We start from the raw sequence: 17,599 nt of genomic DNA on the forward strand, positions 1-17,599 counted from the left end.
CTAGAGATATGCATAAAAAAGTCACAATTCAGAGAAAGTAATTTTTTTGAGGGAAACCTAGAAAGCCATGAGATTCAGGAACTAGATAACCCCAAAAAGGCAGCTTTGCTTGTGAAACCCAGCACAGTAACTGAGCGAGGCTTCCAGGCGACGGCACAGAGCAGGACAAACAAGAATCTGCAGCTCATCCCCTTGTTAGCAACAGGAAATTAAAGCTATAGAACATGTAATTTGACCATGATTTTTCAAGAGGCTGAATCATTACTGAGTATAACTATGAATGGCACTAGGGCTGGCAGTGTTTGATACACATTTGGCTGAGCAGGAATCCACACATCAAACATCACATTAACGAAGCTTCGCAACAACTCAGAGAAATAAGTGGTGGTGTTCCCATTTTCCAGGGTTTTTTTTGCCAGTGATGCTGCCTATTCTTGTGCTTGGCTCTATCACAGGCTTTGGGCACTACCTTCACCTGTGCACAGAGAGATGGAGGTTTTAGGAAGACTTGGAGCTGGAAATAGAAGCCACTAGATTTTGGCTGGCTGGCATTTTGTCTGTTTAAAAAGGTTGTGATTAAACCTCAGAACAGAACAGCAGAGATCTGCTGAAATCAAAGTGGTTTGGGATTCCTGCCAGGAGCTCAGGAAATTGAGGGAACACTGCTCTCCAGCGGTTTGGGTGGCTGGCTGCTGAGGTACCCTCCCAAGGGAGCCAACACACATCATCCTGCCATCAGGGAACCCCAGCAGGGCGAGCCCAGGATTCCCAGCCACCCAGGAGATGCTCTGGATGGAGCAGCAAGCTTCAGGTTTCAGAGCCAGCAGTGTAAAAGCACTGAGAAAACTAGAGCAGGACTCATCCCAGCTTCCAGCATCCCTGTCAGTGCAGCAGGGACATGACTAATGCCATCTTGTTTTAAAAGAATATGAAATGACCTGTATTAATTATATCTCACTGTGCCCAAGTTTTTACTCTGGTGGGAAAAGTAAGATGCACAACAACTCATCTGCTTCCCTTGGTTTCTTGTGGCATAAAAGCTATCACTCCCCAAATCCTGCCCAAGAACCCTGTACCCTACTCTCCTGTACCCTACTCCTGCACAGCCTTTTCCCCTGGAAAACCAGCTCTCTTCCAGGAAGAAGGATATTACATCAGTGTCCCAAACAGCCCATGGGCACACAGCAAGTAAGGAATCCTCTGGCATCACAGCATTTCGTTACAAAGGTCTTGTTCACTCAATCTGGGGGCATGAAACAGAATATTCTTGGAAACTTCTGGCTGGACACCGAATCCAACCCTGTCTGTAACCATCCTGCTCCTTAAAAACGTGCCACTACTGAGAAACTGGGCAAAAACATGGAGAGCAACCAGGAAACTGTACGTGGATTTCCAAATAACTGCATGTTTGGAAGCTTGTGGAGGAGACTTGACTGGCTCACCTGATGGAGATGGCTTTTATGAACTCCAAATCACCAGTGACCTAACTGAGTTGTAGAGTAGGTGGTCAGCTGTAGTAAAGCCTCTGGATTTTCAGGCACTAACAACTGTCTGCTGTGTTGCTATGACAAAACCAGAAGCCCCCTCACCTGCAGTGTGTGCTCATGGATGTCTGCATTTGTATATATATATAGAAAAAATCAAGGAGAAATAAAAAGCGGATTCATCTTAAGCACCAAAAAATGAATAACTTGGTGAAGTATATGAAGTCAAGGTAATATTTAATTAACCTTGATTTGTTTTTTTAGCCTTAAAAAGCACAGAATATTCTCACCTGTGAAAGAGGAGCTTGGTTTGAAAAGGGCTTTAGTCCAAAAAGCATAGTGTAAAGTGCTTTCAAACCTCTTTCCTGGGTACAGCCTGGCAATTATCCTAACACTCCATATAAAAACACCTTCTATCAACATCAATCCTCTTTATTTTTGTTAAAACCAGTGACTTTTTCCACTGGAACTAAACCTGAAAAATAGTGCTGCTTAGCAAATTTTCTCTCCAAAATGGCATTGCTGTAATTAACCAAACTGTGTAAGAATCAAGGTTGTGGTGGGGGTTTTTGTGTTTTAATCCACAGCTTGTCTTTTTGCTCACCCAGAGCTGGCTGACAGCTTCTCCTGCATCTCCACCCAACGACTTCCTGGCCAAAGGAGCCCTTTTCCCCACCAGTTTCCCCTGTGCTTCTGTCAACCCTCATCGGCTGCTGATCCATAGGATCTATTCTGAGCTTAGGAAGCACCTGCTGTTTCCTCCTGAAAACAGGAAAGCAGAAATCATCTGTGAAAGGGGGATGCAGCAGTGGAATGCAACACGACCAGACCTCTCCCTATTTCCATCTCTCCTCTTGCCTCTTCCCCCCCAGTTCCCACCTCATTCCGGGGACCAGCAGGACTGAACTTTCACCAAGAGCCATTTCTGCAGCCCCCGCAGCAGGGCTGATCCTTGGCAGCAACCCCAGCAGGGCTTTCAGCACGGCTTTCCCCACAGAAAGGCCAGAGTTTGCTTCCTAACCCCTATTACCATCCCCTAAGGCTTCTCCCACGGGTGAAACAAGCTCAACTATCCCACAAAAGATATTCCCCCCCCCCCCATGCAGCTGCTCCCACAAACCCAGCTCGCTGCTCCCACTGCCAGTGTTGGCTTTGCTCCCCACAGCTCTGGCAGAAGGACCAGTGGAACACAGCATGCTTATCCTTCCACTACTGAACCGACCCAACCACCCTAACAAAGGGAACACTTCCCATTTCATCAAAAGAACAACCACAGCAAATCCCTTCCTCCCTTTAGTTTAGCTTCAGCCCAAGGATGCTGCAGATGTAGAGAAACATCTACCAGTGTTTGTATTTTCCTGCCCAGAAAAGTCTAAGAGAAAAAAAATAAGCCACACAGCAAGAAACAGACAGCTCCATATGACAAGGGAGAGTAGGAAACCTGACCTCTGCACCCCTCCAGCTTCAACAGCACGACTGTTCCAGTAGGCTGTGTGGGAACGGAATTTTAAGGAGATCTGAGGAACAGGGAGTTTTGCAAGCAGCTCCCTCCAAATGCCAAGAGAACTTCAAGAGGAAGAAGAAACTCGTTTGAAATTCAGCAAGCAGGCAAGAAGGAGGTGTGTGCTCCTTACAAGGACCTTAAGGGGGTCCTTAAAAGCCAAGGTAAGACCTGCAGCTCAAGGGTGGGCTGTAAAGGACCGTGAAAGCACAGACAAGGAGTGCTGGTCTGATGTGAAGCAGCAGAACGCGGCAGCGCAGCCAGCCAGGCTGCTGGCCCCCCTGCAGACAACAGTTGTCAGCGATGGCATCACTGCAGGGTGCCAGGGAAGTGTCACAACAACAGATGAGAGGCCAGAATGAGACTCAGCAGTGTGAACAGGCAGGAATGGCTGCGTGCCTCAGGGATGGCATGGGAAAGAGCTGCCCAGCCCCAGTCTCTCTCCCAGTGCCCCTCCTTCTGTTGGAACAGGCAGCCGAGTCCATTTCTGACCACGGCACTGTGCTCCAGGCTGAGTTTGGGTGCAGGCTGCCTCACTGACCTATCACTTTATAAAGCTGAGAACACATCCAAGAATCACAGAATCACAGACTGGTCTGGGCTGGGAGGGACCCCAAGGGTCACAGGCAGGGACACCAACCTCCAGGCCTGGAGCTACACAAGGTTGCCCAGGGCCCCAGCCAACCTGGCCTTGAACACCCCCAGGGACGGGGCACCCACCCCCTCTCTGGGCAGCCCCTTCCAGCCCCTCACCACTCTAGAACAATCAGATGAATTAAGCAAGCCATGAAAGTGCTGCCAAGCAGCTCCTTGACTATTGGATTCAACAGAAGCAGCAAACCCAGCGTTGAAATAGTCTCAGTTAAATGTTTCCTGCCTCACTTCCCCCTCGTTTCCAAACACACATTAAACACTCGCCTCGTATTGCTGAAAGGAGCAACTAATCTTCTGAGGCTATTGCAATATTTGCACTAAATCTTCAGAGATCTTAAGATGATGGATGCAAATAATATTTATCCTGCACTAAAGGCATTTTCTGCCAAGATGTGTATCAATAATTTACAAAACTACAATTAGCCTGCAAGTAAGATGGGTAAAATAACCCCTGAACATAACGAAGGTGACAACACTGAATTTCCTATGCATCAATCCCTCTTTTTGAACTCTGTTACAGCCATCTATTATTAAAGAAATATGAAGCTATGGTGACAGAGATGTGAATCCGAGGCCTGCACTGAAGATGCTGAACCCCAAGGTTACGTTATCACAGTTGGCACTGGCAAGGTCAGAACCAAGTTTGAAATGATTCATTTAGAAAGCAGCCCATGTGCATCAAAATACTGATTTACTGGTTTGCCTTACTGTCTGTGCAATGTTTAAAGAAGGATTGTGGGTCACTGGGAATGGTGGTGTTGGGTTGATGGTTGACCCTGAGGATCTCAGAGGTCTTTTCCAATCTTAATGATTCCATGACTGCTGCATAGATGAGGCCCTGCACAGCACAACTGCCCTGCAGCCACACACAAAAGGTTCAGGTTAGATATTAGAAAAAAGTTCTTCCCTGGCAGGGCTGTGGGGCTGTGGCACAGGCTGCCCAGGGAGGGGGCTGAGTCCCCACCCCTGGGTGTGTTTAACAGAGGGGAGATGAGGTGCTCAGGGATCTGGTTTAGCACAGGACAGGGACGGTTGGACTTGATGATCTCAAAAGTCTTTTCCAACCTGGTGATTCAGTGTGAAATGCCACAGCTCAATCCTTTGGCTGTAGACATCCTCCAGACTGCACTCTGAGACCAGGCTGAGATGTTCAGAGGGCTGTAACTGAATTATTAATTCCTGCCTGGTATCCTGTTACACGTCAGAAGTCAGAGGCACCATTTGGATGTTCTCCTACTGTGCTGCAGAAGAACAACACTTGATATCAGAGGGAGGGTCACCCACCACGCTCCCATAACGCTTAGCAGAGCGATCCAGCTATACCCAGAACAGCTCACTGCTACCTCAGATGAAAGCCCATACAACAAGGCCTTTCCCCCCTGAAAGAAGATAGCAACTACCCACTTGCAAATTCCACACAGAGCTGTTCAAAGAGTGGTCAAAACCTTTAAAGAAGCAGTTAGGCTACTTCCAGATGTGGGGAAAATGCTTGGAAGTAGAAAATTCCTATCCAAGTACCATTGAGTGCTGGCAGGTGAGCAGCAGCTTCACTCTTGTGGAGGCTGAGCTCCCTGCACAGATTCACAAGGGCTCAGCCAAGTTCAATTAGCTCCTTTTGAGATACTCTTTGGATTTCTGGGTGGAAAGCATTAGGACTGCCCACAGAACACAAAGAATGTGAGCAGAGTATCCCAAAAATGGCTCCTACATTGAACATGGGGAAAAAACCCAAGTGTTCTGCCACAGGAATGCCTGACTTGATCCTATCATGCTTAAACTCTGCAGAGTTAGGTGGCAGAAAATTCAGTGGAATAAGGAAGAGTAACAAAAAAACCCTCCAAACCAAACCAAGCCTCCTTTTCATTGGTAAAGGCAAAATAAAAGGTATAAAAATATACACAAATTATTGAGTAACTATGAGCTTTCCACAACTTCTAATCAAACAAGGAGACTCGAATAAGAACTCACATCTCTGATGACTCCCTGCCAACTCTGCAGCTGAGGGAGCAACACCTCCTCCCAGCTTAGTGTCATCTGCAAACCTAGTGAGGGAACATTCAATCCCTTCATCCAGCTCAAGGAACTGAACCAGCACACTTGCTGTATTTGTCTGGTTTTGTACTTGAGGGATGGCCACATACCTGCACGACTACAGTTCCACTGAGCAATGAATTCAATTCCTCATGCGTTGCTGGCCAGCATGCCTGAATGTTACTCACTAATCCATAAGATTAGTAAGATGCCCACGGGCATGCCAAGCCTCTAACACAGTTAAAATAAATAAAAAAATCTATTTTAAAGCTGCCATTGGAGTTTTCATCACTTGCTACAAAAGTTCCTGTTGGCCTCAGTTCCACAACAGGCAGAAAAACCTGATGCAAAGCAGAGAATCCAGGAGCCCTGAACAAAAAGTCTGCATTTCTGAGCAACAAGAGAGGCAGAGCTTTTGGTTACGCCTATCACTCGTGTTGGAAGCTTGATAGTGATCTCCCCACCACTGCTCCTATCAGGAAAAGAAGTATTATTAGGTAGTGTAGGGTTGAAATGGATATCGTCAGTCTGAAGGGCTTGTACGTACCGCATGTTAGTGAAAGGTACCACCAAATCCACAGGTAAACGTTGAAAAGCTCTCCCCACCCTAATCTAACCACACACAGAGCACCAAGGCTGCAACAAGTGTATCATTGCTCCATAACACAGTCAATACAGGAAAAAAACCCCAACAATGTCTATAGAAACTAATCCCAAAACATCCCCATGGGGGTTCCAGGACGCGTGACGCAAAGGATGCTATAGGGGTGACGCACTCTGCGTGTTTCACAGAGTCACAGAGCTGTAGGGCTTGGAAGGGACCCCAGAGCCCATCAGTCCAACCCCCTGCCCAAGCAGGGTCCCTGGGACAGGGCACACAGGTCGGTGTCCAGAGGCGCTGGAATCTCTCCAGAGAAGGAGACTCCACACCCCCTGGGCAGCCTGTCCCAGGGCTCCCTCACCCTCACTGGGAAGAAGTTCTTCCCCACATTGGGGGGGAACTCCCTGTGCTCCAGCTTGAGCCCATCACCCCTTGTCCTGTCCCCACAGACACTGAGCAGAGGCTGCCCATGGCCCCCTGTGTCCCACCCTTCAGCTATTGATCCCCATTGATCAGATCCCCTCTCAGTCTCTTCTCTGCAGGCTGAACAGCCCCAGGTCCCTCAGCCTTTCCTCCCAGGGGAGATGCTCCAGGCCTTTAATCACCTTTACAGCCTCCACTGGACTCTCTCCAGGAGATCCCTGCCTTTTTTGTACCAGGGAGCCCAGAACTGGAGTATCTATTGTATCCAGGACAGGCTACTGCGTCATTTATTCAAGTTTATTTATTTTGCCCTCTGGTTATTGGGGTGATTCTACAGCTACGCAGACCAAAGCACACGTGTGGCTACACAGACGTGGCAAGGTAAGGTGGGAACTTCCACTATATGAACAGGTAACTGAGGGCAGTCTTGTTTTTCCTGCAAGGCAAGTGTACACAAAGACATTAAAGCTGCCTTGGGCATGTTTACACATGCTGCTGTCCCATCCAACACAGATGAAATGACAAATACACACAGATTTTGCAAGAGGGATGAAGAATCTCAGGTTTGTGCTCTCCCATCACTCTGAAAACACCATAAAAAACATTGTCTTTCTAAGCTGCTGATACAGACCCATCTCGGCCACTTCTGCTCTAAACAAATTACACTGGTTGTACTTTTGGCTGTTCCTCTGCTCCTCTCACTTTTAAATCTCTTTATTTTGATTATGAATGACCATCGTGTCCTGGCATTATTCTTCACACGGGGTCTCTCCAAAGGAAACTTTCCTTACATGCCTAAGCCCAGTTTGTTTCAGCCTCTAGGCCCAGATCTAGTAGAACTTACAGAAGACCACACTTACTTCATCTCTGTAAAGAGGACTTGTATAATACATGATGTCCATGGCGCTGCTGTTCAGCATGTCCCTTAATCCTCGTACTTTATCTGGAGTAATGGAGTCAACTGTGTCTGGAAAAAACCCCACCAAACCCAAGAAGAAAGAGACCTGAGTAACATGTGGAAGAAGAAGATCCAAACAAGGTGCATACAGAGACCATGGCATGGAACTTGTGGGGAAGAACCAGTGAGGAAAGATGTACCTCCATCCAGGGTAAGTTTTGATCTCCATTCAACCGGGAGGAATTCAACGTGCGTCGCGAGATTGGAAAAATATTTTTCTTCTACTTTTCTTGCAGTATCCCTCATCCTGCAAAAAAGGGAGAAAAAGAATATGTTCCTGTAAAGACTGCTATTAGTGCTCTTATCAAATAAAGCCCATGGATCTGGGGACAACATATTTCTACTGTTCCAGTATGGCAATGCATGCTTACTGATGTAGGCAGTTACCTCACCTCATGAGTTTCATAGAATCCTGGACTGGTCTGGGGTGGAAGGGACCCCAAGGGTCACAGAGCTCCAACCCCCTGCCACAGGCAGGGACACCAACCTCCAGCCCTGGAGCTACACAAGGTTGCCCAGGGCCCCAGCCAACCTGGCCTTGAACACCCCCAGGGACGGGGCACCCACCCCCTCTCTGGGCAGCCCCTTCCAGCCCCTCACCACTCTCTCTGTACAGAACTTCCCCCTAATATCTCATCTAACCCTTCCCTCCTTCAGCTTCACTCCATCACCCTTGTGCTGCCATTATCTACCCTTTGAACAAGTTGATTCCCCTCCCAATCTGGTCCCAACATCATTCCCACCTTTGACAATGACCCCAACCAACTAAATCTAACCGAGGGGCAGCGACGCTGGGTTGCCAGCAACTGGTTCCCAGTTCCAAGCATCAGAGGGTTTTATTTCTGAGGCAAAACCCAGACTTAAAGATGTTTTGGGTTTTTTTTACTATTGTCAAAGCAACCCCTTTTAATGATTGCTGCAACTAAAGGTGTGATGATATTGATCTCCCATCTGTACTTCTACCAGACCAGATGTGGTTTAGTAAGTCTAACTGCTTAGCTGAGGTGCTCTTCTTGTACATATTCATGCTCTTCTGTTCCTCTTCAACACAAACGAGGCAGTTCAGCTTAAATCACTACCGACACCTGTGACAGTCATTGCTTAAGATGCTCCATTTGACTGACATGGCAATTCCCTCTAGACAGCTCTGCGAAACCCCTGTCTGGAGTTTCAGCCACCCTGAAAACAAAGTCACAGCAGGTGGCTGTGAGATGAAGTCTGGAGCTTTCCAAATCTCCAAGATGTCGCCACCAGAAGTGACCATACAGATAAAAGGACAAAGTAATGACAGAATTTGCTCTTATCTCTTGGTGTGGCTGTCGTGCCACCAGGATGTGGCTTGCTAGGGTGAAGGCAGATGTGCCCAGTGGAACAGACACAGGGATGAATTTCAACCACCATCTTCAGCTCCTGAGGGCTGCAGAGAGATGTCATGGTGGCTTCAAGCATAATGCCTTCTATGCTTTTATTTCAGCTGTACAGCAAGAGAGGAACACACTTCACAGAGGAAGAGGTATGAAAGGCAATGCCTTGCAAAAACATTTTCTACAAAGATAATTAATTCTTCTTCTTATCATGTTTTTTTTTCCCCCCAGGAACAGCACATTATGCCACTAAAAAAGTAGATGAATGATGTACCAAATTTCTTAATTACTGTTCCCTAAGTAACACCTGCTTTCTGATGAGGAGGGGACAAGGCAAGAAGAGAAAGAAGAAGGGCAAGAAGAAGGGCAAGGAATACGCCTTCTTCCAAAGCCCTGACCAAACAGACAAGAAATGCAACTGATCAGCAGCTCTAGTTTTAAAACCTGTTTTTATTGCCCTCCTAGTCTCCAGGCCAACAAGATGGCAAAGGTTTAAGTAAAGCAGAGCATCCTTCCCATGATGAGAAAAGACAAAATAAAAATATCAGCAAGAGGACTGGCTTAAATCAGGGTTAATTTAAGGCCTGAACTGACCCAGCCTTGCAAGGCACAGAAGAACCTGCCGCCCCACCACCGCACCCAACGCACCTCTAGCAGCACAACTATTTGAGAGCCCAACTTCAGCTGCACAGGATTTCTGGATTCTCAAGATAAAGGTTCAGTAAATACATTCCCTGAGCAACCAAACAAGAAGAGAAACACACCGGTCTGAACAACATCAGATGAAACTTAGGGACCTGCCATGTACATGAACACTCCCTGGTCCTGTGCCAGGTCAGTTTAACTTTCTCTGTGTGGAGGACGGTGGCCAGCTGAGATGAAAGCTTTCTGGCAATGCCTTTGGGAAAAGCTTCAAGCCTCCTCCTAAAAGTTGTGCCAGCTTTGTGTCCTTAGCCAAAATTTCATGAAATACAAAACCTAATTTTATTCAGACCTTGAGGGTTCCCCCACCTCCCACCATCAGCCCCAAATTTCTTCTCTCTCTCATTATTTTACCCCAGTCTTCTGGGCCAGGAATCACAGCGGCATTGAAACACCCCACGAGAATGATTCCCACATTCTTGGAGCAAATGGCACTGTTCAACATCTCCCACTGATTTTGATCAATGACTTTATATTAGAAAGTCTCATAAAAATAGCAGTGTGATTGCTCACACCCAACCCCCCAGAACATACACCTGATACACATGCTTAGCTCTTCTGCTACCCAGTCTTGTGTTTTTTCCCTTCTTCTGTTTTTTTATAAATATTTTCAGCTGTTTTATTAGATGCCAAGTCCCTCCACTCACTCACTAAATTAACACCAGCTGAAGTAACAAATCCTCATCTAAACAAGCAGAGAATTCTCCTTCCCAACACAAATGGATGTTGAAATACTGACCCCAGAGCAACAATTACTTAAATCTATACATCAAAACACTAAAATCTGTTCTTTTTTTCGAAGAAAGAAAAGAATCAGTCTGGTACAGCTGTGAGGCACACCTTAGAAAGCATTCTGACATCCTCCTATTTTCCATACAAGAAATAATGGCCTGAAATAGATACTTTGAGGCTTACTGTAAATAAATTGTGCTTGGCTGCCTTTCTCTGATTAAAATAATAAATAATAAACCCATACTTTCATGGGTATAGATCCTTGCTCAAACGAGTGTATTCCAAGGCTATATTAACATATTTATGGTTATTGCTGTGTTATGCTACTAATTTTACTCTTGTGGAGCGTTCCCAAACGTGACATTAAAAACTGGAGAGCTACAAACAAGTTAGCTTCAGCTAGTTCACAAATTGTATTAAATGACCTTGACAGCTGGTAAAGGAGCAAAATGCCTGAAGGCTTGAAGATGTCACTCACTTTATTCCCAAGTTGTCTTCACAGAGTCTCTTCGGTCTGATGCTCCACAGCCAAGAAAAGGGGAATGGTTTTTAATTTAAAAAGCATTACACCAGCCAGCTTACTCTGAACTCGTAATTTAAGTGTCAGAGCGAAGGGATGTCCCCATGAAAACCCTCTAACTCTTGCTACTGCCTGTAAAACTGGATCCCTGATGGGGTTCTGGCCGCTCTAAAGCAATCCCCAGGTGCTTCCACCTCCCTGGAGCTCCTTCAAACGGAGGACAACCCTTGCTGCCTCTGTGAGGGATATCACAAGCTAGTGAGGAAACTCAGGGCTTGTGGAAGCTAAATTTGACAAGTCAGAGTGGAACAAGTGATAAAAACCAAGGCCTGCTCAAGCCAGAGGAAGTGAAAGGGAAGCTGGTTGCACACACGTCGCTGCACCACAGAAATGCAAACTCAAGTCTCACTCTACACAGACCTCAAAGAGCAACTGCAAGACATGAGTCATCTTCTGCCACTGCTCTGCAGATATTCGCCTGCTCTCTGACCAGAACACATCAGGATCTCTGCTCCAGGACATACAGAGGCTCATGTTTCTGCTGAAGAGAACAGGGGAGTTGCAGGATGCAAGCAGCACAAGCAAGGCTGTGACTCACACCTCATCCTGTGCAAGAATAATGGGACCCGGCGCGATCAAAGCAACTCAAGCTGCTTGGTTAGCTGAAGATGGGATCCTTGAGATCCTGTGGAGATCCAGGAGCCCCAAGCATGAGTGCCTCCCTCCCTAGTTCTGCTTCCCAAACTGCAGTGAGGTTGCTCCCCAGTGAGATGCTGCCTCAGCATGAAGCAGATTAGGCATTCCCTGTCCTCCTCATCATACCCTCCCTCCTTGCCACTCACTCCTATCTTACTCTATGATTCTGTTCTGGACACCGACCTGTGTGCCCTGTCCCAGGGACCCTGCTTGGGCAGGGGGTTGGACTGATGGGCTCTGGAGGTCCCCTCCAACCCCTACAGCTCTGTGATTCTCTGATCTTCCAGATGGGATTCCATGTTTTGTGGACCAATTGCAGCACCCCAGCTTACAACAGGACCAGTACCACTGGCTGGTGCAGGCAGGGAAGGGGCAGAAATGTGGGTTGGGGAGGGGGGACAGGAATGAGAACCAACCCAGAGATACATCTAACTTCTAAACAAGCTGTTACAGCTTCCATCCAATACGCAGCCATGTGTTAGGTGATTAATAAGTGTACACAAAACAAGCTCTTACGAAAGCACTTACTGCCCTAGCTATCACCTTTTACCTCTTGGGCTGAACTTCTTGTAGAGACAAGCTCAAGTTGAAACCTGTAGGACAATTTTCACCATTTGGATACTTAATTTCAGCAAAACATGCAATTATTACCAGCACAGAAGAACAGAAAACAAGCATGCAGCGTGGAAAATAAGCAAAACTACCAAATACCTGAAAAGCTAAAAATTGTAGGAAAAAATTTACAGGAAATCTTCATTTAAGACTCCAGCAGCACATATTTAATGCCTTGAAGGACCTCAGAGAGGCTCTGGACTCTGTAAGGGCTTGCATACCACTGGAAATTTACCAAAATAGCTATTTTGGAGTAATTATTATAATGATAATCCACAATTAAAATGCTTTCTAATGGGCCTTGCAATAAAAATGTAATTGGTGATGATGGAGCGCCAGGATGCTGCTGCTTGTGCAGACAGCAATTCTGGTGCTAGGAGCCAGCAGCACAGGCAAATGCAATTTTCAAATCAAAACAGGAGATTCAGACTCAGGCAGATTCCAGCTTTAGGGGAAGAGTAGCCAAGGAGTGCCACAATATTAGAGATTATTATGGAAATACATCAGCACTCCATTCAATTTTCAAGCACAGGAAGCAATGATATTGCAGGGGCCCATCCTACAGGTCTGACCTTTAGGTCAGGGAGAACAAGTGAGGATTTTTCTAAAGGCTGTTGTGCCCCAGCTCTGGACACAGGACTCCAGCTGGGGAGGGCAGAGCAGAGAGGGACAATCCCCTCCCTGTCCCCGCTGCCACCCCTCTGCTGATGGAGCCCAGGATCCCATCGCCCTTCTGAGCTCCAAGAGCCACTGCTGGCTCATGGGGAGCTTCTCATCCACCAGAACCCCCAGGTCCTTCTCAGCTGGGCAATAACACCCTATCATGCCATAACAGTTTATGTTACAAAGAAATCATAGAATGACAGAATCACAGAATGTGTTAGGTTGGAAGGGACCTTTAAAGACCATCTAGTCCAACCCCAGATATAATGTGTATATATATAAAAAAAGAAAATTATATGTAATATATTTTAGAATATCTATTATAATTCTACAGTCTCTTGTTGTTTAAACAATCACCCCTATTCCAGTGGCTCCCAGCACATTATTCTGTTCATGTCAGGTCCGCTGAATCCCTGTTCCAGCCCAGGGGAAGAACTGTCTCTTCCTAGACAAGATCTGCAGTTAATATCAGCACTGACAGGAGCAGCTTGTTGTACCAGCTGCTGAGCTCCATTTAGAAAATAAATGTGTTTAACTACACTGTGATGAAACAAACTCCTGTCCCATCTACCAGAGTCCTGTTCGTCCAAGCGTCCATAAAGCGCAGCTCTTCCGTTTACCTACTGCCAGGACACCCCGCAACCACCGTGTCTGACTGCATTAGTGATTAGATTGAACTCCATTCCTTAATGAAATTAGCACCTATCATTTTATATCACCCTGGAAGCAGGGTTCTGTTTTCACCTCTGGAACCAACAGGATCTGGCTAATGATGCGGATGCATCGCGGGAGCCGCGCTGATTGCTTGTCGAGGCAGAAAGCTGAGGATGGAGAGTATCAAATGAGCTCTGGAAGGGTCTCTCACTGGTCTGGGTTACAGACAGAGTATTCCAAGACTTTGGCATCTGCCTTATTTTTGCATTTTCTCTTTCTTTTTAGTTCTTTTAGTGCCACTTGTTCAGGTGAGGCTATGTTTTTGTGCTGTGACCAAAGTGTTGCTCTCACAGAGACTGTGATAAATACCCAAGTTTTATCCCAGGGTAGAATGGACCAAAAAAGCAGCAACAATAAACATACATGGCAAAGACAAAATGCACAAGAGGTATTTTTGGTGGATGGTCCAGGAAGGCACCTGAACAGATCCTAGACTCACTCCAGGCACCCTACCAAAAACCCACAAGGTCTCACGAAGCTTGCTTCACACAACCTGCCTCATCTCTGTTCTCTCCCCATCTGTGTCCCCGAGTCCACAGAGAGGACTGAAAGCAACTTTCTGTTTCTAAGGGACACAACACACCCCACCTACCCCATGTTCCTCAGCACATGTATCTCCCAGGTGACACCCAAGTCCTTCAAAGCTGCACGCAGCCCAAGACAGCGATGAGCTCAGAGGGCTGGTGGTGCCTTCTACATGTGCTGGTGGTACCCAGGGATGCACAAGGGAAGAAAGGAGTGGTGACACCGATGAGCACACCTACAGCTTAAGTAACAGATTTGGCATGGCTGCAACTACAGGTTTCCTCCTGAAGAATGTGCAATTAAAAGGAAATTAAAAAAGAAAGAGACCCACGTAAGTCTTTTCTCCTGAATTTCTACTTTAAAGTGTGAACAGTCCAAAAATATTTCTCCTTATCCATCTTATCATTAAGATTTGACTCCTTGTGTCCCTAATGCAAAAGAACATACCCCCCCCCCCCACCAACCCACAAACAAACCAAAAAACCCCACACATATATCCCAGATGAAGGTGCTAACAGAAAGTGCTAGTACAGCTTGTGAGAGCTGCCACTGTGCTGGCCTGGCAGACACTTCTACTTCTAGACCATATGGGATGTTCCTTGCTGGTAAGTTTTAAACTATTAAAAAAAAAAGGGGAAAAAAAGACTTCAATCTAAAAGGATGCTGTCATTAGCAGATTTTGTACAGAATATACAATTTATGCCAATAATTAGCATTTTAAAAGGCTGTGCAATACTGTCTGGTGTTTCTTGAGCATATGAGCAAGATTTATTGAAGCACAAAAAGTCTTGTCTCCCTTTTAGAGGAAAGGTTTCACATCACTGGCTGCCAATTAAAGCAGGACTTCTTATGAAATTAGTATCTTGGTACTGTGTCCTGAGCTGAAGTTAAGCCACCCATACAGCCCCAATATGTACATTCAGTGGAAACTGGGGTAGGGAGAAGGAAAATGATTCCTGAATGATTCCAAGGTGGAATATATTTAGGGTATTTGAATTTCCAGTGTAATTGCATCCTACAAAGGAGTTTTTACATTTACTTTGGTGAGTAACTTCAGCTTTTTCTCAAGGGCTGTGAATCCCTTTGTTATTGTGTAACACCACGAATAGAAGAGCAGCCAAGTGCCACAACAAGGGGAGTGGGGAGTAGCAGGTGGTTGTTTTGAGATTACAGTGACCCAGCAGTGAAATCAAGGGGTCTATTCTTATCACACCAGAGCAGAACAGCAGCTGAAGGAACACAAGAGCCTGCTGACATGATGGTACATGCCACAACAATGGCACATCAGCACTGAGCTATGGTGCCACTGGGGATTTGAAGGGAGGTTCACAGGTTCCTCTTACCAGGAAAGCAGCAATCCCAGCTCTGCACACACATTTCTCACAGGAGTCACCAGGTATGATCCTGTTTCTGTGAACTTCAATGGAATGGGGGGCAATTTGTGACACACTAAACCATCTAAGCAATACAGGTCTGTAATTAATGCTTTTTTAGCCTCTTCTTTCAGCTAATGAAGCATTCCCTAACACCACATTGTGCCCTGCAATGCTGTCATCAGGACTTTTCAATTGCCTCCCAATATTCAAAGCCTTTCCAAGGGTAGCATTGTGAATAGCTCAGGAGCTTCTCTTCCCATTCACCCTAAGTGGGTTTCTGAGTTAGCTCTCATGTCACATCAAAAGCCATCTGCAAACCAGCCTTCACAAAAGGCCTTTAATGAAAGGATCAAGTTTTACTTTTCAAGTGGCATCTACACACCCAACTCCCATGAGCAGACTCACCACCATACCTTCCAACTGCATGTAGTAACTGCTCTGTTAGCAATGCCAACATTCCCACTAGCATCCCATTTCCCCTCTTACCAACACACACTTCACCCTTTCACTATTCTGACAACCAGCAGCAACAAGGGAAATTCCTCTTGATTAAACAAATCTCTCCCTGCTCAGCCATCACTGACCATGGCTGCTGGAAATTCACAGGCCAGTCCCCTAAGTGGCAAGCACTGGCCATGAAAACAGAATGTCTCTTTGCTCTTCGTGCTGTTCTAGCTTGCAGCAGCTCTCATCAAGTCCATCCATCCAAATTAACAGAGAAAGGAGCACACCCACAGAATAAAGACTAACAACCCAGGGGGAGAGGAGGAGAAGGAAACAGGAAGAGATGCAGCTTAAACCAAAGGGCCTGCTGTCATTTGTAACATCAGCCTTGTAAGCAAGCTCAAGTTGGTACTACAAATAGCACAAATCACTCACATAGCTGTATTTTTGATGATCCTTCCTTGGTCCATTTTCTGCCCAATACCATGCACAACAAACACAATGTGACTAGTTTGTGGTGGCTTGTCTTCTAACGTAGCTTCTTCTACATAGCCTCTATGTAGCCTTGTCCCACTACTTGAAGCTGTAGAAAAAACATTATCCTGGATCAGTTATGAAGTGCAATGGTCTCATATGTTGACAGAAGCTCAATTTTTCTCAGATCAAATCAACATTTCAGTATTTTGAAGAGAAAAATGATACATAAAGGAATAGCATGTATTTTTAAATATGTGCAATTTTAAACTCCAGAGAGATTTGAGCAACTGGGTGAGATTAATTGTATCAGCCAATGCATTGCTAGGCCATTTCCACCATAAAGGTAACCAACTGCAGAAGTGTTTTGGAAAACAACTTTTTAGCAAAGAGGTGTATCATTTTCTGACCACTTTTACAACACAAGACCCTTCTGCTGTGTGTCTCAATCATTAAACCTCTTTACGTCTCCACCTCACTCCCACAGCATGGAAGGACTATGGAAATGGTCTGGCCACAAAACTGAGCAGCTTCCTCACCCTCTCTGACCAGAGAGCTGGTTGAAAACCCTTCAGACTTTTCATTTTGACGTGAAAAGCCTGTGTTTTACTTCAAGGTATCCAACCTCAAATTTCCCCACCCATTCTCCAATTCAGCAGACAAACCAAAAATCAATTACCCAGGGCAAATCCGGATATTCTCCTGTTGCCTGCTTGAGACCCACTGGCACAGTGTGCCTCCATCCCCCTCTAGTGACAGACCCACAGACAGGACCACAGCCCTGCGCCTGAATCCAGCAACCCCTTCGGATGGCCACGTAGGGGGAGGCAGCATCACTCCCTGCCACAGAAACTGAAAGAAACGACTGGGCTTGTTTTTAAGGAGGATGAAAACACTATGGGTGGTTTTGACATGGGACAGGTTTTGTTCACCAAACAGGCTTTTATTTATATTTGTCCCCCACAATTGTTTAGAAGAGATCATCTTATTTATTTGTTCTGGATACAGGATGCTTCATTTTTTGGAATTGAAACACTGAATTAATATTCTTGCAAATATTAATTAAGCATCCACTCAAGAGCCCTGTGGAGTAAGAGGGCATTAATTACAGGACAGAGGTATGGA

General features: G+C 46.0%; 1 protein-coding gene across 1 annotated transcript in view; it reads right to left on the bottom strand.

Annotated features, from left to right (window-relative positions):
• Window positions 1–17,599, bottom strand: part of DDHD1 (DDHD domain containing 1) — a gene marked incomplete at both ends in the record, with an annotated part of 59,366 nt that overhangs the window by 16,392 nt on the left and 25,375 nt on the right. Inside the window, 3 exons of the mRNA XM_084270768.1 lie at window positions 7,555–7,661; window positions 7,793–7,899; window positions 16,436–16,583. Coding sequence (XP_084126894.1) covers window positions 7,555–7,661; window positions 7,793–7,899; window positions 16,436–16,583 — 362 coding nt within the window. The remainder of the gene's footprint in view (window positions 1–7,554; window positions 7,662–7,792; window positions 7,900–16,435; window positions 16,584–17,599) is intronic.

The sequence above is a fragment of the Gallinula chloropus genome, assembly GCF_964237585.1.
Source record: "Gallinula chloropus genome assembly, chromosome: 14".
Classification (NCBI taxonomy): domain Eukaryota; kingdom Metazoa; phylum Chordata; class Aves; order Gruiformes; family Rallidae; genus Gallinula; species Gallinula chloropus.